The sequence below is a fragment of the Orbicella faveolata genome, unplaced genomic scaffold, assembly GCF_042242905.1.
Source record: "Orbicella faveolata isolate gen_17 unplaced genomic scaffold, um_ofav_v1 contig_3, whole genome shotgun sequence".
NCBI classification, from domain to species: domain Eukaryota; kingdom Metazoa; phylum Cnidaria; class Anthozoa; order Scleractinia; family Merulinidae; genus Orbicella; species Orbicella faveolata.
In genome coordinates this window covers 5,267,687-5,289,069 of record NW_028301558.1, presented here as the reverse complement: position 1 = coordinate 5,289,069, position 21,383 = coordinate 5,267,687, and the positions used below count along the sequence as shown (strand labels likewise).

At 39.9% G+C, this 21,383-nt stretch overlaps 2 protein-coding genes and 1 pseudogene across 3 annotated transcripts; 2 read left to right on the top strand and 1 right to left on the bottom strand.

The window, feature by feature from the left end:
• Positions 1-50: 50 nt before the first annotated feature.
• LOC110042275 (CBY1-interacting BAR domain-containing protein 1-like) lies at positions 51-6,216 on the top strand (annotated as a pseudogene). Its single transcript, XR_016209822.1, has 6 exons — positions 51-367; positions 1,735-1,969; positions 2,806-2,976; positions 4,001-4,216; positions 5,004-5,117; positions 5,785-6,216. The product of XR_016209822.1 is annotated as a CBY1-interacting BAR domain-containing protein 1-like (transcript).
• Positions 6,217-9,963: 3,747 nt separating this feature from the next.
• LOC110042283 (uncharacterized) lies at positions 9,964-12,659 on the bottom strand. The gene has a single exon (XM_089298058.1). The coding sequence runs from the start codon at positions 12,518-12,520 to the stop codon at positions 10,928-10,930; it is 1,593 nt and encodes a 530-aa protein (XP_089154184.1). The 5' UTR covers positions 12,521-12,659; the 3' UTR covers positions 9,964-10,927.
• A 6,381-nt stretch (positions 12,660-19,040) lies between these two features.
• On the top strand, positions 19,041-20,297 carry LOC110042251 (6-phosphogluconolactonase-like). Its single transcript, XM_089297940.1, has one exon. The coding sequence runs from the start codon at positions 19,056-19,058 to the stop codon at positions 19,809-19,811; it is 756 nt and encodes a 251-aa protein (XP_089154066.1). The 5' UTR covers positions 19,041-19,055; the 3' UTR covers positions 19,812-20,297.
• The last annotated feature ends 1,086 nt before the right edge of the window (positions 20,298-21,383 follow it).

Here is a 21,383-nt window from a genome sequence, read left to right as displayed (position 1 = left end):
TGTGGCTGTAAGAAAATTTTTCTTCACCTCCCCACACAGGTGAGCATTGTCATCATAGGATGGCGGGCGAAGGGTGGGAAAGGCATCGATCGGTCTGAATTCGTTGGAAATCTTTTACGGTGAATGCATCTAGCTTCTGACATATCTACGAGTATATATATGAGGAACATAAGGAATCTGTCTTGAATAACTTAGAGCGCAAAAGATTCGTTGCTTGGCAATATATTCTGCGGCGTCGTTGACACGATCGCATTGATCGTAACTTCTACAGGAAAGAATCTGCTAAGTTTCCAGTGGAAATGAAGAAGTCTTCGTCGAATTTAAGCGCTTCCACTCCGAGTGAGATCAGAAGTGAAACAAAAGCAAGGTTGATATATAATAAGTCGAGTTATGTTATTAATATTAATAATTTACATCAACTTGTCAAAACTTTCATACACATGTGGTATAAGCTTAGTTCTCGCCGTCGTAGGAGTAACTCAGCAGCCACACCTGCCATTTTTGTTGATGCTGATGGTAAATGTTTTCATTGCTGAGTTACTAATTATGAAATAATTTAGTAATGAAAACATCTACCCAACTCCATTGAAATATTGCACATGTGACCGTAAGTACAGTCAGCTTGTTTGTCCCTTAAGGCAGACCACTTAAACTGTCAAAGGCAGTCATTTCCTCAAGGTGGACACCTCTCTATTTAATGAAGACATGTATATGTATGATGTTTCGAAGGTTAGAGGCCTCTTGCTAAGATGGTTCTCCTCTGAGGCAGACACATTTTTAAGATGGTCACCTCTCTAACTAAAGGCAGACATGTTTCTAGGGCAGGAACATAGACCTGCAAGGTAGACACCACTCTAAGACAAAGGGAATCCTACTGTGCTGTGTTGGTGGACAAGTGAAACACTTAATAACAGTCGAACCCCTGGTCACAGCCTCCTCTCCTCAGCAACCATACACTATACTCTATCAGTCTTAATAAAGACGACCTTAAATGTCTTATAATTACAGAAATTTGGTTTTATTTTCTGATTCACTCTTCTCTCAAGAGCAGCCAACATTTAAACAGAACTACAGTATAAAAATCAAAGTACAGTATTCAGCACATAGGTTAAGTCTCTGCAGTTACCATATGCTAATAAGGCAAAATTTTGACCCAGTATGGTCTAAGCTCTTGTAAGCGATCACCTCCCATAAGCGACCACTTAGGTTTGACATTTTGGGTGGTCACTTATGGGGGTTCAACTGTGTTGATAACATTATTATGAAGGTAAATTAAGTGACAAAGAAATTTTTTGAAACTAACATTTTGAATATTAGTCCTTGGTCAGAGCAAAGAGCATATTTACACATTGTACCTTGCTCCGACAAAGGGCTAACACTTGGAATGTCAGTTTCAGAAATTCGCTGTACAACAGTTAGTCAAAACCTGTTATGGCAGCTAATTTGTCTTTATCATCTTTGAGTACATACATGTACTGTAGACATGTTCTCAAGGTTGATACCTCTCTGATTTGGACACCTTTGTAAGTTGGATACTTATCGAAGGCAAGTATGTCTCCAAGGTGAATACCTCAGTCTTGCCTTTGTGAAGCAGACACCTCTGGATCTCTGAAAAATGCATCTCTGTAAAGTAGACAATCAAAGCTAGTCTCCTAGCTTGTCTACTCTATAGCATGTACTTCTGTACTGAGTGTAGACATTGACTGACTGTACTTGTATGTCATTGCATTTCAGAGACCATGAACTAAAGGTAATAACAGAGAGAATCAATCTTTCAGAGAGAAATTTCAGCACACTTCTTAGAGACTTTACAGCCTTTAGTGGGGGATTACAATCTCTACAAGAAAAAGGCATGAAACTGTCCAGGAGTGTGGATATGTATTCTGACAAGGAGTACCCTTCAATGAAAGCAAGTTTAGCTGGCGTCAGTGAGAGTATTGCCGCAATACAGGACTTTCTGGGTGCACAGGTGAGTACATGTAGTCTTACCACAGCATTTAATTTGCCTCCATTTAAAAGGTTTGATGTCATTTGTACATGTAACTATTTTTTGTCTCTCATTGTTGTTATGCGTCAGTTGGATGTAGCTCTGATCTTTATTTACTCTTAGTAAATTATATATCTATGTCATGAGACTACATGAAAGTGCAATTCTACTACACCCTGAAATGTGTAACTTACAAGAGATTTTTAATTAGTTTTTGGCCAATGGTATTTCACTATTGCTCAGGAAAGGGAAAAATGAAAAATTTACACAGATATCAGACCTAGCTAAAATTCTTGCTCCCCTTGGTCTTTGTCAGCTTGCATCAGTCGTGACCACCAACTTGTTCTCCCAACAATGCTGCTCACATTTCTGACCCTAGGGTGGACCTACTCATAGGCACCACCCATGGGAGAAACCTGATATAAAACTTGGGGGTCTATACCTACAATATACACCTGTGCTATTAGGGGTGGTGAATGATCCTTCAAAAACCATGAGTCTCGCAAAATTTTCTTTGAATTTCAGTGGTTTCTTAGGCTTGATTTTGAGAAGTTAAGTACATCTCGCAGTCTCAGTTTTTTCAATAAGTCTGTATCGATACTTTGTAAGACTAAGAAAGTCTTGAAGTCCTGATTCGTTTGTTGGTTTTTATAACTGATATTTGAACATCTTGTACTCACAAAGGTCTTGGGCTCGTAAAAAAAGCTAGTCTTGCCTTTTCACAAGGTCCCGAATTTACCATTCACCAACCCTGTTGTTGCATCCCTGCCAATGTAGAAGTTCATATCATGATGTATGTTTATAATATTATTTGTCAGGTGGACTTTATGCAGGCAAAGGTTTCTCCACCTCTGTCCCTCAATGCCACAAATGTTAAACATGCAAGGGAATATGTAAAGGAACTGTCTGCATCCAGAGAGAAAGAATTGCTGAAACGTAAAGCAGTGGAAAAACTTAAAATCAAAGAGCCCAAAAACAAGGGAAAGATTGTATCCTTAAAATACTTCCCGAAGAAATTTAAGGAAACATATCATAATGCTGGAGGGATTGTGATTCACTTTAATTAATTGTAACCAATTATTTTCTTATGTTGGCAAACTGTTCAGTACAATAGTTGCTATTACAGTGCTATGCTGCTTTGCACTGTGCTATGCTACATTGCATTACATTATGTCACTTTTTACCTACATTAAATTCACCATACATTGATTTGAGAGACCCAACTGGGTGCACAAACTGTTGTTTTGCTCGCAGATTTGGTGTATGCTGGATTGGGCAGCCTCTTCTGCTGGTGATCTTTGTTTCTGTTTACTTTTGTATGAGTCGTGTACCTGACATAAAATCATCAGTGTTATTAACTATTGAGATTATTATTTTTAATTAGTCTTCATAAACTCTTAATTCCAATTATTTTCCCTAACTGTTGTTATTATAGTCGAAGGTGGGTAACCTTATCTCCATTGGAGGATACCTCTCACAAATCTCATGTGAATGTTTTAAAACAATTCTGATTTCCCATCAGGCTTTATAGCAGAACAGAGGATATTGAAACATGCCACAAAGATACATTTACATGTGTAACCAAGGTTTATCACGATTTCATGAAAAGGGTGCATCCTAAGAGCATGTACACTGGGAAATTAACCAGAAATAAAGTAAACATTTTAAATGGGAAAGAGCCACATCAGTCATAACAAATTATCATAGTTCACCTTTTGCAAAACACCTTAATGCCCTTCTGTCTCCAGTGAATGTTTACTGAGAAATGCTAATGTCAACCACCAAATGTTAATGATCATGTTTACTGCTTGCTAATTAATAATACCAAAGCAGAGGCAAGCATATGGGTTTACTGAAGAGGCTCAAAAAGGCTAGTGGTGAATAGAACTGACCCAATTTTTATTGTTATAAAAACTAGAGATGTACGCATTCAGCAACTCAGATGCTAGCCTGGTGAAGCCAGACATAACAGTACTCAAATTAATTGCTGATTTGAAGTTTGAATATTAACAGCTGATATTAAACTTTTTTTTAGCTCTGTCTTGAATTTCCCTTAGCTTTAGCTGGTTTTCTTTTTTGACTAAGGTTTCTATTGTTTGACTGGGCACACACTATGTTTTCCAGGCTGAGCAGGACCTTCAGAAGCTAACAGTTGATGCCAACCGCTCAAGACAGACACTGGAAGAACAAATGGTGGAATTTGAAAGAAAGAAGATGGAGGACATCAAGGTAAGAATTAAATGACAGAAGTAAATTTTTCTGACTTTATTTGCAACCAGTTTCTGTATTTCATGAACTCAAGAAAGGAGCATTTCATTATGTACACCTTTTTAATTTATTGTGTAAATCAAGAGCTTAAGGTGTCTTGTTCCTTTTACAGTTGGCTTACAGTTGTTCTTTGAGATTGTTGGTTGTGACTGTTTGCTGGGTTTTGCATTCAAGCCATACTGGGTGGGGTCAATTTTTTGACCTTCAGAACATGTTAATGTATTCATGACCTAGTGCATGACTTAATATGCTTTTTGTTAGAATTTGCAAGACTGTGAGATTCAATTGTAAAAGTTCATGACAGACCAACAACAATGGCGACAAGCTTTATTTCCCCCATTTGGTCCACACGCATAATATTGTGTATAACTTATTTAACTCCTACACCATCCTATTTCTTACAATCCTATGATTTCTGGACATTTGTTCTGGGGTGTGTCTTGGAGTTAGGAGTTAACTCAGTGTTACTCCTCCACCTAGAATTTCAGCTACTGTTACAATTAACTGCAGTACACACTGAAGGAAGAATGTGTACAGGGCCTTGTAATGTTCCTGTTTTTAGCCTGGGTACAGACATGCTAGACTTGGATGTAGCTGGATTTGTCTTTATTTTGGTTTCAACCCAGTTCTTAAAAAAAATATTTAGATCAACAGAATTTTATGTATCAACTTTGTATCATGATCATACATGCATGCATTCCACTTAAAATACTAATAGTGATAATTAATTTTTTTTTTCTGTCTACAGACAGTGTTCAGTAATTTCTTCCATGGCCAGATGTTGTTTCATGCCAAAGCCTTGGAGCTTTATACAGCTGCATTTCAAAGTCTTATTTCCATGGATGAGGAGCAAGACATCGAGGTATTGTTCATTCTGAGTTACGAGTGCAAAAGGTACATATATTAGTGGGTTAAAAACATCTCAGTCTCTTTTTTGAATAATAATACCAAATATCTGTTAGTGGTTTTTCTATACATTTTAACAAGTCCTTCTAAAATTGTCACAAATTCAAAGCAAATTTGCCTTTTGGCCCCTCTATTTTTTTTAGGATAACAAGACATGAAGTATCTTAGAGCAAAAAATCGCCTACCAATCTGAGTACACCGATATCCAGATTACCCATGGCTATGGCTTTGAATTCTAGTTTTTCATTGACTGATTGGTAGACAAACAGACAGACAGACAGACAGACAGACAGACGGATGAACGACTAGAGAGACCTATTTATTTATTTCCTATCCAAGGTTTTGTTAGACAGTGTAGTTAGGTTAAAGTAGCTTTTAGTTAAATTAGATTTTATTGTTGTACATTTAGATTTATTCAACTTTTAGTCCTCCAAGGAGTTAGATTAGAGTACCTTTAAATAAAAGTTAGATTTTATTATAGTAAATTTAAATTTATTTTCATGTTTAGTCCTCCTGGTGTAGTTTTTGCTGTCTTAGGGGTAATTTATTAAAGCGGTAAAGTAGCCAACCGTCAGATTAAGCAACATCTAGTTTCAACGTTCCCTCCGAACTTTTCAATGCAGGCCTTCCAAAATGATCTTCATCCTGCACTACCGCCCTCTCGACTGGACGTGGTGAAGAATGGTTCCCAGACCTCACTCAACCGGTTTAGCTCCCAAGGCTCTCTCGGATCACAGCAGTCACTTAACAGAACAGGGACAAGCGACAGAGGTGTAGATATTGACGATTATAACAGTGACTTCCAATAACAGATGCAAGTCAAGTTAATGTGTCTTTTCTGTAAATCCAAACAAGTCCAACCTCGTCGTAGATATTAATTTCCGATTACCAGTACTTTTGGCCACTCAGAACATAGCACGTGCACCACTTATCACGGTGCAACGTCCTTGCGGAAGGAAGCGTCTCACGAGAATGCGAGGCAAGCGCAAAGGGCGAGGCACGAGCGAGATGCGTTTAGAGAAATAATTAAAAAATGAACCATTGTCCCACCACAAGTCTCACGCTAGCCTCTTTGTCTTCCAGAGTAACTATTATAAGGATTTTGTTTCGAACCATGCTGCTACTTTTTCGTTACCGCATATTTTTCATTGTTTTTCCACTCTAACTCGTGAACTAAACCATATAGTTAAGATATACGCGTACTTGTGTTTAGTCCTCCTGGTGTAGTTTTTGCTGTCTTTGGAGTAATTTAAAGCAGTAAAGTAGCCAACCGTCAGATTAAGCAACGTCTAGTTTCAACGTTCCCTTCCAACTCTTCCATGCAGTACAAATAGGTCTTAACGCTGCGCGATTGGCTTAAAAAACTCGCACTGCTTTGTCATCCAATCAGAAGTAAAACCAAAACGAATCGTCACGCGCTCGCACACGTTTTCCCGTGCTTCGCCTCAGCCACATATACCGTAAATCCTCGAATTAGCGCCCCCCCCCTCGAGTAAGCGCCCCCCCCCATTTCGTGGACAAGTAATGAGACAAGAAAGGATGTATAGTTTTCGTCATGTTGTATTTGATTTGTACATTGTTTCAGTTTGTGAACACGTTTAGTGAACACGTTGAACACGTTAAGTAGTAACGGTGCCGCGATTTAAACTTTAGGATCAGCTTTTCATGTCAATAAACAGCTTATGCAGGTGTTAACGCGCACATGATGTATTAAAAAAAGGATCATGTCAGGCCACGATTTGGGAAAAATGAAATAAGCGCTCCCCCCCCCCCCCCCCCCCACCTCGGATAAGCGCCCCTCTCGAATAAGCGCTCCCCGGACGCTAATTCGAGGATTAATGGTATTTGCTTTGACTTTTGATTGGTTCATTGGATTGTTTGTGTAACTCATTGGTTCCTTAGTTATCAACCTTGTAGCCCGTTCCAGGCTCTCGCTTTGTCGATCGCCCTCACGATCACCGACCGGGTGGGTGACGAGCGAGGTCTGGGAGGGTAATGTTGACGCCCGCTTTTTCTTTTTCGAGACTGGAACAGGCTATCAGCCTTGTTATTTATTATTTATATATTTGCCAATAATCGAATGTTATATCTTACATTTACCATTATAGAAAATTGCAACACAACCTTTATACATATTGACATGAATTAATTTATTTATTTATATCATTTGTTGTTATAGCTTTATTTATTTTTGTTACTATTATTTTCTGAATGTTAAGATTTGTCTTTTTCCCGAAGAATTGATCATTGTAAACGTTAACCGAATTTAAGCGAACAGCCAAACTTCATACGTCATTTATGAATACTGAAGGTCGTCCAGTCGTAGTTAGAAAGCCCAATGAAAAGGGCGTGAAGAAAGCTTCCAGCATCTTTCTTCCACACCTATTTGTACTTTCAAACTTATGGAGGGGGATTTCGGTCACAATTCAGAATTATGAAATAACTGAGATACTACGCGCGCTCTCATTGGTCGTTAGGTGTGTTTAGATGAGAGTATATAAACACGGTTGTGACTTTTTAGATTTGCGCGTATTTTTGAGAAATATTTGATAAAAGCAACAAAGTAATTTTTCCGTGTTTACATAGCCTCATCTAGTTGGTACAACCCATTTTTGATAAGGTACGATCCAAGTCCGAATTTTGACCCAAAATCGCCCTCCACACAAACCGCAAGAAACCGCCGTGACCACGTCTCAAAATTGGTAGTGTTGCAATCTCATCTCGCTCCCCTTTCGTTCCATCACCGATTTATTTTCATCAAATTTTCATCGACAAGTTCAGGTCATGGCTCGATCTGCAAAGGTCTTGCTCAGTCACAAATCAAGTCTATTTCAGACTCGTTAAATAGTCGGCCCAAAGAATTTTAACATAATTCCTGTCACTGCAGGCCCTGCTCTCACAGACAAAACAAAAATTCTAATAATTGTACATATATTTGTCATAGTGTTTCTTTCATTCATTTTGTATGCTGGGCCGTTTTCCTCTTTCCTTTGTTATTTTTGTAACTGTTTTAATTGTATTGTACTATAATAGTACACTTATATTTTAGACGTTGTGCGCAAGTGTGAATAAATAACACATTTATGTTTTAACCAGTTCTTTCGTCGTTCAACCCGGTCCCCTTCGCCGTCTAGGGCATGTTCTAACATTTAAAAGTACTAACACACGAGGGGCCATGTTGCGTGTGCTCAAGAGACTTCATTATTAAAGTTTACCGAATCATGTCGCTGCAATATGTGCACCTCTCCGTTACATTTTCTTTTGTGGACATACTGTGATTTTCCGGCTGCTATTTGTCGCTTGATGAGTGGCCTTATGCTCCACTTACGAAGGAGCGAAGAGGATGAGTGTTTGAGTGTGATTTGTCGCTTCAATACGTCCCTACAACAAGCCCTTTCGCGTGTAGGCACCTTTAGGCCCTAGTTGTCCCATGGTCGTATAGACTCCCAAATAGCCCAAATGCTGCACCAAACCTCTCTTGATTCTTTCAGCTTGAGGTTTCCGGATTCAGTTGTTTGTCGTCACAGTTGAGAGAAAATAGAGGTTAATTAGTTGATCGGCAATTTCTGCTGACTGGTCCTTTCAGTTTCGCTATGGCGTCCATTCTCCACAAAAGGGGAACCCCCTTCCCACTGAGAAGACATATACGACTTCCTGTTTATTCCACCCAGTCTAGTCTATCCTGTTAGATATGTTGCCATCTTCACTGCATATTACAGGGGTAAGGGATAAAGAATTCACGACATCGAATTCTGTGGTCAAGTGAAAACTATTTTTTGTGATCATGTGTGATATGTTATCACGGGTCTTTTCCATGCCTTCTGCTACGCTGGCGTCAACAATGGAATAAACAAAACAGGCAACCATAGGACTGCACTGGTTGCTTCGTCTGATAACAAGTCAACTCACGAAATCGCTCGAATCAGAACTGTCTGTACATGCTTCTTTCGTCACTTCCAATGAGTGTGCTTTAATTGAATTCTTGTTTCTGCAAATAAATAAATTCGTTTGCTCGTAAACTGAGTAGCTAAATATACCCTAAATCTTAATTAATCAGCAGTGTCATCGTTTTTGCGGCTTATTAGCCAAGGTAAATTTTTTATCGTACTAAAGCCTGTCTGATGACCACCTCAAGGCGTGAGACTCTTTGATTTATCCTCTTTGAGTTTTTTTCTGTACAAATACAACTTGATATCTCTTCAATTAGATACAAAAGAAATTGCTTACTTGGGGCTATAAAATTCCGCCAATTATGATTGAAATGAATGTATACAGCGTATGAAATTTCACATTTTGAGCTTAGGAGAGCTTAGACAGCTTAGAAATTAGCATGCATAATCACTAAGGCACATGATCGATGCATGCTTGATCGATGGAATAGAACAATAAAATATTGCGTGCCGGACGCCAGAAACTTCTGCTGCGTGCGTGACACCCAGGCGACAAAGGGCGTACAATCTGATGGCATGCAAAACGTAAACAAAGAGCTGGTCTCGACTGAACGAGACATCTTCTTAGACTTCTTAAGACCTCTTGCTTGTAACCTTCACAATGAATTTCCATTGGAGTCTGCCATGTAAATTTTGTGTGCATTCCACTCACCATAACTGCGATGGATCTTTCATTGTAGTTGATTTAGCGTGTGGCCATCAACATGGAAAATTGCAGAGACCATTGAAGCATAACAGGACAAAATTATTCATTGCAGAGAACCCTTGTGCCACAGCACAATAAACCAACATTGTACTTACTGCACCAAAACTCATTTCAGAGAATAACAGCAGAAAATCCTGAACACAACATTTCTTACTACAAAAGACCTTTAATATATACGAAACTTTGGCCATGGTATAAAAAAGATTGTTTCAAGTGAAGTTGTTCTGTTACACAGATCAAATATTTTAGGTTGATTTCTTGCCACACTGACAAAGTTACCAAAATTCTATGAGAGGAGCACTTGCCTTGACCTGTTGTTTGCTCAAGTGAACCCAAAATACTTCCTCCCTGCCTCATCCAAGGGTTAAAAATACCCAAGATATGTAGAAAATTGACCAAAATGCCAGTTGAATGGCTGTGTAACTTGGTTAATAATTATTAACAGTTCCCAATAAAAAATACTGTCACTTAACATGGATATTACGAAACAGTATTCTATCACCAATCAATACAACTGGAACCCTCTCTCTTTCTCTTAAACTCTATGCCAATAGTTGAATGGATCTTGACAAAATCCAGCCATTTCTGTTGCCCACAAAAAGGTCTTTGTCAAGCCAGTAAACATGCTGAGCCAAAAATATGGTGTGAAACAGGACCTAAAATGGATCAAGTGGCTAAAAAACTGACAAAAATACCACTTTAAACGATCACCAAATCTTTCCTAAACACTTATAAAAGCTACTACACTTGACTCACAAAAAGAGGCTGGTACAATATATACATTTCTTTTTGTCTCTTGAGTTATAAAGTACTGAAAAGTCATTAAAATTTTATGTTTAGACAAGTCAAGTCACTACTGTCTACTAATAACTGTACAGAGTAGTACTGGACTATCAGCCTCTTGATAAACTAGCTTTTGTTATCGTAATATTACGAAAGTTTAGCCATCTGTAGTACATATTACAAGCAAAAACTACCTAAAACTATCCCCTAGCCCTCTGAATACATTGTAATACAGTGCTTCAAATTGAGAAAAATCAATTAAGCTGGGTATGAATTCTGAAACACTTTGATACACTTAAGAAGAAATTGCATCTTCCTGCCTTCTACTTAAACCAAAAATAGCTGTACTTTACGTTTTCCAACAGGTTTATTGTTTAGCTGCTCAATTGCACTGTAGGCTTCCCCACTGGTAGGTAGTGTAACCATGGCGTCCCCAGATGATCGCCCAGGAGCAAGGTAATGGATGCGTATCGAGTCTGGAATGATTGGGAACCCATAAAAGAAATCCAAAATTTCTTCTGCCGAAACAGTGGAGGGCAGATTACGAATCCCAATCACACATCCTGCACTGATATCATTCACACTTATATTAGCGCCAGCTGCTAGCTGGTTGACAGGATTCAAAGGACCCTCCATACCCACAACTGCATTGTGTGGAATAGGCATCTTTCCCACAGAATTCACCCCAAGACTGTTCACAGCCATACCCAGGTCAGGAGTTGAAAGATTCTGATCTTCCCCATTCATGTTCCCTACGGAATACATTGCACTCTCCTGAGAGAAATTACCCCCAATAATGGTGTTAGGTTCCTGAAATCTCCAAGAGTTTTCAATCTTGTCTCCCAGAGCATTCAACACCTCCTCGAAGCTGCATCGCTTAACGCCACAATATCTCCTTCGAATGAATTGGCGGTTTCTGTCTTCTCCTTGAATACAGTCCCCAACTGACTTAAATTCCACATATCCATGGCCATTTTGTTTCCCAGCAAAAGGTCCTGACGTGTGCACCATCAGATGGATACCCACAACATTCAGCCCTGAGAAAAACTGACGGATCTCGCTCTCAGTGACACTGTAGGGTAACCCATTCATGCTAACCCACGTGGATTTGGAATTTGCACCATCCTGGCTAGTTGAGTCTCGCCGGCTTCTGTTGTTGCTGCTGAAGGGCTCGCGTCTAAAACCATTTGATGCTCCCTGCCTTGCACCTGAAGTCTCCAGTCGAGTCTCTCTGCCTTCCCTATCCCTGCCATAACTAGCTGAGATTTTACCAAGCTCACTTCTGTCAGAACTCCTTCTTCGTTCCCTTTCCCTCTCCCGTGGCCGCCGATCCAGCTCGTTTCGAGTTGTTGCCAGTCCATTAGCACTACTATTTGTGCTACGCAAACTTTCACGGTCATTAAACTTCTTACTAGTAACCGATCGTCGATCACTCACATGATTCGACCCACCATGATCCCTACGGCTCCTGAATCCATCAACAGAAGCGCTTTTCCGGATTGGGCTTCGACTTCGTGATCGTCGAGAAATATCTCGAGTAATCTTTGAACTCTCTCTCAAATCAATGGACTTTGTTTTACTTTCAGTCCGGAGTGTCTCAATCTCAGGTGGACGCTCACGATCCGAGCCGTCAAAACGGCGAAAACGCACACCCTCGCTCAAAGTTTTCTCCATTTCCGACTGACTGCTTAGTACAAGCTCAATATATCGTTTTCCCACGTAATTTCCATTCCTGTACATAGCTTTCCTGGCTTCGTCGTCCTCTTGAAAGCAAGCGAAAGCAAATCCAGATGCCTTTCCTTCTTGGCTTGGAGCTAGGTGAATGTCTTCCTCGCTGATGTTAAGTCCTCGATAAAATTTCCTAATGTCTCGGGCTGTGGCTTCCCAGGGAAGACCTTTCATCTTTATGATCACAACCATGTCGATTATAAACCCTCAGCCTGTCTTTCCCTGCAGCAATAAGGTACAATGTATCGTAATATAGGCATGGACTTCACAATACACACTAAACTTGCAACCACATCACTTTATGCACTCGAGGGCTTCCGCTTTGCAGGGCTGGACCCCCCAAATATCACTGAAGACCGGAAGTCGAAACCCCGAATGACATGAGGAGGGAATTTTTTGCCTCAAAATATGCTCTAAAATAGCTCCCTCGTGCGAAACCAAATACAATAAAGCATCAAATCAACACATAATAAAATTTAAAATTGTGATGTTTGCATACAATTCATTATTTTTGGCAAATTGAAGTCAAAACCTTAATGTTGCCTGGTATTATTAATTGAGTTTTTGCTGTTTCTTGGGTGACAATACTGAATGGCAAACAGAGCTGAAATTGAAGCAGTATATACTAAGAAACAAAATAACGAGATTTTATGTAAATTCTTTTCATTCCCGTGACAAATTATATTCGAAAAGGAAATAAGAAACTGAAACTCGTGTTGAAAACCTTCTTTTATATTTGAGATAGCGTAATGACACATAACAAACGTCACTGACAAACATCATTGTGTTTCAGAAGACAAGTGTCTTTTGAATTTTTTGTTTGGTTATAACTTTCTTCTGAGTATATCTTCGTTGATATCCCCCCAAACAGACGGAGTGCTCATTAATGTAGTGAGAGTGGTGAGAGACCGAAGAATACAGTAAACGAGTGACTCCTGAGTTACTCAGACGCAAATTAAATACCTATTTGGGACAGAAATAAGTCGCAGACAAAAAATTGCAATCAAGAAGCAACATACTATCGGATATCGTGCCATCAAAACTAGCTTAACGATGTGTTTATGTGTTTATAGCCTGAAATTATCAAATGGGAGTTTTACCGAAAATGAAAACTCACGACTTCCCCTATCCCTGCCGGAAAGTGAAACATTTTATAGCAGACAGTTTTACGCTGCCTCAAGAAAACGAAAAGCATGGCCTCTCGTGTCACGCATTTCTACGCTATCAGAAAGCGGAGCCGGTTACGTGAGAGAGAGGCCTGGGGTAAAATCAAGAAAGAAAAAGAGACGTTACATCCCCCCCCCCCCCTCCCCTCGCCCCTGTCCTCAACAATCAATGATGAGTTCGCCCTAAAACCGACCAAAATTCCGTCGTTTTTCTAATCAAGAACTGGGAGAGGGGTGGTGTAAATTTTTCACCTAAACTTTCCAACACTGTAGCCAGTAGATCGAGGAGAGCGTGAGACTTGCAAGTCACGCTGGATTGGAGCGTAATCTTCTCGTATCGCTCGACGACTTGATCATCTAGCCCTCACCTCCCATAATGCATCTGCCTAGTGCCTCTGTTCTGATTAGGAACTTACATTTATCAAGAGGCTAAAAATAACTTTATGCCTGTCTTAGCTGTTTATGGAAATACTTTAAGGTCTCCGCCTAGCAAATTCTGCTCTGAAGTGTTTGCTGGCAGTGAAAGGAAATTAAACATAGGAAAACGGTGAATTATAGGTCACCTTTGTCTCAATAATGTCTTTCACTTACCATCGATCGGATGTGAAGACTTTATAAATCTATTTTTCGTATAGAGCAACTAACTGGCATGGTGTAAATTCACGAATTTCCAGCCAGGAGAAAACAGACATTTCTGCCTGTACCTCGTGCTAATGTTTTGCCATCAAAGTTTGCACTTGAATGCCAATAAACGCCGTGTTAAACAAACGCTTAACTGGTACTAGGTATGGGCTCTTTCTTTAGCTTAACAGGTGCCCCACAGGTTAGCTCATAAGTAATTGTTCCGGCAATTTACGTTTTGGGTTGAGTCAATTACAGCGCTGTTGACATTGATAAGTTTCCTTTGAACCCCGAGTACCCAGTGAACTTGATTTTGACCGATGCTTCTTTTTTTGGGAGAGCGGGAGAGCATTTGGTATAAATAAACAAACTGTTGTTCCTTTGTTTTGGTCACCCGGATTACTCATACATTGAACACAAATACAAACTAATGGAATATTAATGCTTTTTTTTTGAAAGTTGCTGTCACAAGTACTGATTCAAAGCTCTCCATTCGCTTGAAGATTTTATTTATTGGTAGGCAAGTACTGTTACATTGATTTGATTTGATTTGATTTGATTTGATTTGGGCGGTGCAAAGGGGAGGGATATTAGACTTAGTACCAAAGCTGTCTGGAGTAGGAGGCGTGGTGGCGTGCATGAAAGCTCAGCTAGCAAACTCGATTTGTAATTAAAAAGGTGTCGTTCGATCCGAGACCTCTTGTTGTTGGGATTCTTGTGCGGTGTTCTTTTTCTACACACACAGCGTCTCTTTGCCACCCGAGAGTATAAATGAGCACCGGCGAACTGTTTAATAAGGGATGGTTTCAGTACTCAGCGCATATACCAGTTAAAACGTTGGTTAAATTCGACAATTTCTGTTAAATTTGCCGTGATGATGTTTGGTAATCAATCACTCTGCTTGTACTGCTAAGCTACATTTTGGTTTAGTAGCTAGGAAAAGCGAAGAAAGTCAACCTTGTTCTGAGGGCTTTCCCCTGGGAACGAGATTGTTTTGGAAGAAGATGCCCATACTCACGACATACTCCACATATTCACCCACCTGTGGAACTAAAATGCTGCGGGTGTGTGTGTGGTCGGGGGGATGGAAAGCAGGGTGCTAAATTTTAAGCAATACGGGCTCCTGGTAATACTTGCTCCTAGACATATTTTCAAGCTTATTGTCTTTTTTTTTGTATTCTTACTTGGGACCTCTTTCACATGGCCCTTTGATCAAGTCTAAGTGTACTCTAGTTTGACTCCCCCCCCCCCCCCCCGCTCCGCCCAGAAGATCTGTCTTGACGCTTTATAGATGCAATTTCTGATATCAAAGGACACTTTGGGAATAAGGGGCAGAATACCTTTGTGTGATACCGTCTGTACGAAGTGAAAATGTAGTCTTTTCGTTTTTTGAACTCCACCAAGTATACGTTGAAGCGGCAGTCGCGTTTAAGTTCTTCTCGAGAAGACAGTTCGGGGAAATAGCGCGGGTTCCTTTCCCGAACAGCGGCTGGTAATCGAGCCTAACTAATCAAGGCTCAAATCGGCTTAAGTATTTTTGAAATAACATGTTCATAACAAAGTAATGCTTGCTCAATATTCCGATGAAATGTCGTGTAAACCGGTTCTCTTTCTTCTCCTGGAAAATTTAAGTGATTGCAAAAACTGAAAAGCAAACTTAAAACTCACGACGGAAAGAAAGCCGTCAAGCCCTATTTTGAAATCCTATTTCAAAAAACCTGATTTAAATGCACAGTACATGCTCGCTTTACGAGGTGTGATTTCCAACACGTGACTATTGACTTGAAACACTCCGCTTCTCAGATCAAGCCGCCATGAATTTTACTCGTCATTCACACAACATTAATTATCACTTAACCTGCTTGCAGCATTTTGTGAAAGTGTTGGAAAGAGAAATCCTTCCTTGGAACAACTAGCAAAAGTTAGCTTCACTAGAACAGTGTCATCAGTTCATTCACGATACACCATTGCATTAGAGTGCATCTTCACCCACGCCGGAGCGTACGTTCACCATCAATTCAAGTGAACCCATTTAATTACATACTTGTCAGTCAAGTTTTCAATCCGCCATATTGTTTGAAGAAAGTAATAATTATACTGAACTCAGAATTGTTAATCTTGACAAAATAACAATCTTATGAAACCTTCCTTCAATCCAAAATTTGCGAATGACTATCTTTTTCACTGAAATTGCGATATATAATTCCACAGCCTTACGTATTACACACGTTACGAAAAATTGTAAGAACAACTGGAAAGCAGTACCTGGTTAATTTTGGCCAAGCTGCATTTTTTTTCCAGCTCCCATCCATTAGAGTCAAATCAGTAAAATTTGTGTAATAAACACAATACAATTATACTTAAGATTGCTACAAATATTGAGATACTTCAGATGTACAAGAGTTCTCTCGCCTCGACTGAATGGAGTATTGTAAGTTAGAAAGTTAAAGAGAAAGACGTAGTTTATTTGCTCCTTGATATTCTAGCTGGACTATGTAGATCATGGTCAGATCATGGTTTTAGACAAACCTATTTGCCACTTTTATTATTCGGTATGATATAAAACTGCTGTCGAAATCTAAAAAGAAAATTTCGATTTCCGACGATTTTCACATAGCCGCGCCATACAATATTAAACTGAAATAATGTCGTTCAACATTGAGTCTTTTTAACTGTGATCAAATTGACAAATCTCACCTGAGAGTGTTCTTTGAGGCCGTCCATTAGTTCTTCTTCAAAAGACGTCAAATGAAATTCGAAAATGGAAGATTTCACACAGTTTACCGACTGAAATCACTATGACGCCGTGCCTATCGCTGGCTGGAACGTTCACCGATCGATTTTCCATTAGCAAGCTATATAACCGTTACTGGCCCTCTCCAATTTCATCCAGACAGTTTTAGGTTTCTAAGCAACCTTAGTAAATCCTTGAAATCCGTGTCACTTTTAATACTTACTAGCGCCTTACATCACTTTTAGGTCGGAAAAGGGTTTCCTTTGTTGCAATATACCTTATTTATTGTTTCGTCTCACTTTATAAAGCAACTGAGTACGTGAGCACTTTTTCAGGGGGCAGATTCAGGTTTAAAATCGGAAATTTTGAACCTCTTAATTTTTCATCATTTCTGATACGTTTACGTAGCCATGCTATGTTTTAGCATTATGGCCCAATATACTCTCAATTTTATGGGTATTTCTACAACCCAAAAGGTTTGCGTAGTTACTAACATATTATCTAACCACAAAAATTAAATCATTATTCCAAAATTAGGCGGCTCTCAAAAATAATTTTGGAGTAAATACTTCATTACTGGGTCGGGCCGATTTTCCGAGAACTTTCGTCTTTGCGGTGTTTGTCCCCCTGGCAGACAGCAGAGCTCATTTGCGTCATAAATAATATCAAAACCGTCTTGGCGGCTATCGGTGAAGATGGTCTATTAGCCACGTACTGGTGCTCAACCTTTTAAAATAAGGCAATTATTGGTAGCATCTTGAAGAAATAAGGCTACCAGTCCTGGAAATAAACGACTTCGTCAAATCTAAATTTTCAAACCGGTGTCTCAAGCCCGGGGGTACTCCCTTAGATGGGCCTATATTTAAGCAATAGAGCACTTTTTCCGCGTATACATAGCCTCATCTAACGAAGAGGGTTGGGGAATTCGAGACAGTTATGCAAACCCGAGACGTAGTCGAGGGTTTTTATAACTTTCGAGAATTCTCCCAACCCTCCGAGTGAGGCTATGCAAACACGGCTCTATTGCTTTTACAAAATAACTCTCAAAAGTACGCGCGAATCTAAAACGTCACAACTGTGCTTACATACTCTCATCTAAACGCACCTATCGACCAATGAGAGCGCGTGTAGTAGCTCAGTTATTTTATAAAGTTATGTGGGGCCCAGAAGGGTATGGTTTTTCAGCCGTTTTGGTCATAACCAAGGTATGGTTCTTGTGCTCTAGGCTTGAATTGGGAATGTTTTTTTTAGAAGAAGCTACTTTTTCATCATTATCGATAGGACCTTCAATAAAAGCCCTTCATAAATTATACTAGGGCAACTGTGTGAGCCGCAACGGTCATAAATAGGGTATCAAATTTTTGGTCAAGTCATAAATAGGGTAGGGAAAATCGCATATTTTGGTCATAAATACGGTAAGGGTTTTGGGAAGCGGACCAAACACCCCCACCTGATTGTTCTGGGTGTTCTTCACCCCAGTGTCTCAAGTCAATTCTCAGGACAAAGAGAAGATGAAAGGTTATAGAGTTCATCCCCATATAGGCCTTAGTTTTTCTTAGGTAATCCCCCCCCCCCCCTTAGTTATTTTTAGATCACTCCCTGCTTTAATTAGATACGTGCAGGGCCGGTAGAAATAAGCAATCCCTGTTTCGCGAATTATAGATACAGGGAACGCCTAAATGGTTTTGCGCTCACTTTCATCCTCCGCGATCACGCAACGCGCATGGCAATAACATCCTGATGAGAGAACTGGATACCACAACTCTCCTATACTTTGTCCGCTCTCGTTCTTCCTTGCAAACACTTCTAACTTTTCTAAACTCACATGAAATCACACCTTCACTGAAAATCTCTGTACTTCCGAAACTCTCCCTAACCTCTATAAAACAAACACCTTATATTATGGACAGCCAAGGAATCTTCCCTTCACTGCAACGATATACATATCGTGCGTAAATAAAGGCTACCTAGTGCGAGTTAAAATTGCGTGACGAGCCAAAGCCGGAATTTAAAAATACTGACATGTGATAACGGTCCTCGGTGCTACCCCTGTTGTGTCTGTTTTTAAGTTGTTGGCGTTAACGGACTGGGAAAACAACCGAAATATAATTTCAGGGAAATAATTCCATATTTTCATAATTTTCCCTCCTGTTTTAGGTGTAACCTCGCTGGGACCCACATCGCGTGACTTTCAGTTGCGTCACGCATGGCTCCCATGATGCACTGGTTCTCTTTCAAAATGGCCGCCACACATTGCTTTTCAAACGAAGCAAATCTACAGCGAGAGGTTTGTTCTCTGATCGCTCAGAAGTCATCAGAAGCGATTAAAGACCACGGATTCTTCTCGGTCGGGTTTTCAGGTGGAAGTCTGCCCAAAATTGTTTGTCCAGGTTTGCTGTCGCGGCAGATTGACTTTTCAAAGTGGCGAGTGTTCCTCTGCGATGAGCGGTACGTGCCAATATCACACGCTGATAGTAATTATCAAGGAGTAAAGCAGCATCTCTTAGACAAAGCTTCTGTTCCACCGGAGGAGGTATTAGTCATCAATCACGACATCTCGTTGGAGGAAGCTGCGAAAGACTATGAATCTCGCCTGAAGAGTTGGTACCCTGGGAGTGAGCTCCCCTCCCTTGATATGCTTCTCTTAGGGATGGGTCCCGACGGACACACCTGTTCTCTCTTTCCTGGCCATGCTTTGTTGAAAGAAACGTCTTGCCTTGTAGCACCGATATCTGACTCACCCAAGCCACCTCCTTGTCGGATCACGCTGACCTATCCAATCATTAATGCCGCTAAATGTGCAGTGTTTGTCAGTACTGGAGCAAGCAAGGCAAGTGTACTCCAGCAGGTGCTGGAGGGCGGTCCTGAGGATCCGCTTCCTGCTGCAAGAGTGAAGCCAGCTCAGGGAGAACTGCACTGGTTCATTGACAATGCTGCAGCTAGTTTGTTGAAAACCAAATGAACAATGACTCCTAATTTAGTTTTTTCCACTTTGTTTAGTATTTTTTTAAAGAAAATTTTGGAGGTAAGTTGGAGTTTATTGATTGGCTGATTTAAATCCCCGGGGGACTCTCATATAAAAAGGACGGGGGTGCTTGTTGGAAATTTTGAAAAGAACCCCTTACACCCTGAAAGATACTGCGACAACCCAGAAAGGTACAAAGAGCACCCCCATCTTTTTTACATGGAAGTCTCCCCCGGGGTCTAATCTAGTTTGAGCCCCAGTCAAGGTCGAGTCTGAGCTGATGCTAAACTAAAAGTCACATTAAATGTAGCATGTCACATTACCCCAACAACTATTTCCAAGCTAACCATTCAACTATACAGTAATAATTTTAGTTTAACTGTTGTTCAGGCACATTGGAACTCTATTAGTATTTGGAGTACCCGGTCTGCTATTTAGGCTAAAAACAAGCAAACTTTAAAAAATAAAAACACTTTAAGGTAATTCACTTGAAATTGTTCTACTATCAAACTTTTTTTGAAACTTGGCATAGTTAACCTGCATGATATGAACATTAAAAAAATGCAATAAAAAATCGGGTCACCGTGCTTGTTTACGCTTCAGCAGGCTCTTAAAATGGGGTATTTTAACTGGTTGTGCATTAAAAATTCGAATCACTTTCATATAGGATTAAGTCTTGGTTACTTGAAAGACACAAAATTTTATCTTGAAAGTAAAGCTTCTTTATTCACATAAGTAGTATTGCTTCATTTAAGCGGTTTTTGTCTGCCAGGTTGTGGGAATATTGCCTTTTTTCGGACAGCTCTGTGGTTAGCTGGAAGTCCTTGCCCTGGCCAAAGTACACCCAGTACGGAACTATTTTCCAAAAAAAAAAAAATCATGTTCTACTATCAAACTTTTTTTCTTCTTCAAATATGTTCTTTATTAGACTGTTCTTAGCAAATACCTGTAAAAAATTGGGGGTCACTGTACTTGTTTAAGAGAAAAGGAGCATTTATTTCGCTGTTGAGCTTAGTTTGAGGGAAATCTCTTACGTTTTGTATGTGCACACGCTCATGTTAGCACGCTAATGACGTGAAAATTGTGGACAGTAGGGATGTGCAATGCAATACTAAAGAATCACTGTAAGTACTGTAGTCGCTCATCCCCTGCCCAGCAACTGCTAGTTTCAAAACCACAAGGAGTTTGGAGATCATCAATCAACAATGACTCTACACTGGACTCAGTCTCACATTTGTCCCAAGGTCAGATCTGACCCCTAGCACATTTTACACTTAAGGTAGCTCTCAACACTTTCAGTTTAACATCTCTAGACCATCAATATAGGTTGCTATGACAACACCAAAAGGGTCAGATGTACCCTACTTTGCATCTTTAGAGGTGAATAACTAAATGAACCTTCCTTCTTAGTGTATTATTCTGTCTAGTTAGATGTAGTTTATTGTTGATGGAATCAGTAAAATGGAATTGGAACAGCTAACCATGATTGATGCTTTCCTTTTATTTAATCATATCAATATTTAATGGTGTTACCTGCAAAGTTTGTAAAGTAATTAAAATGTACGATAC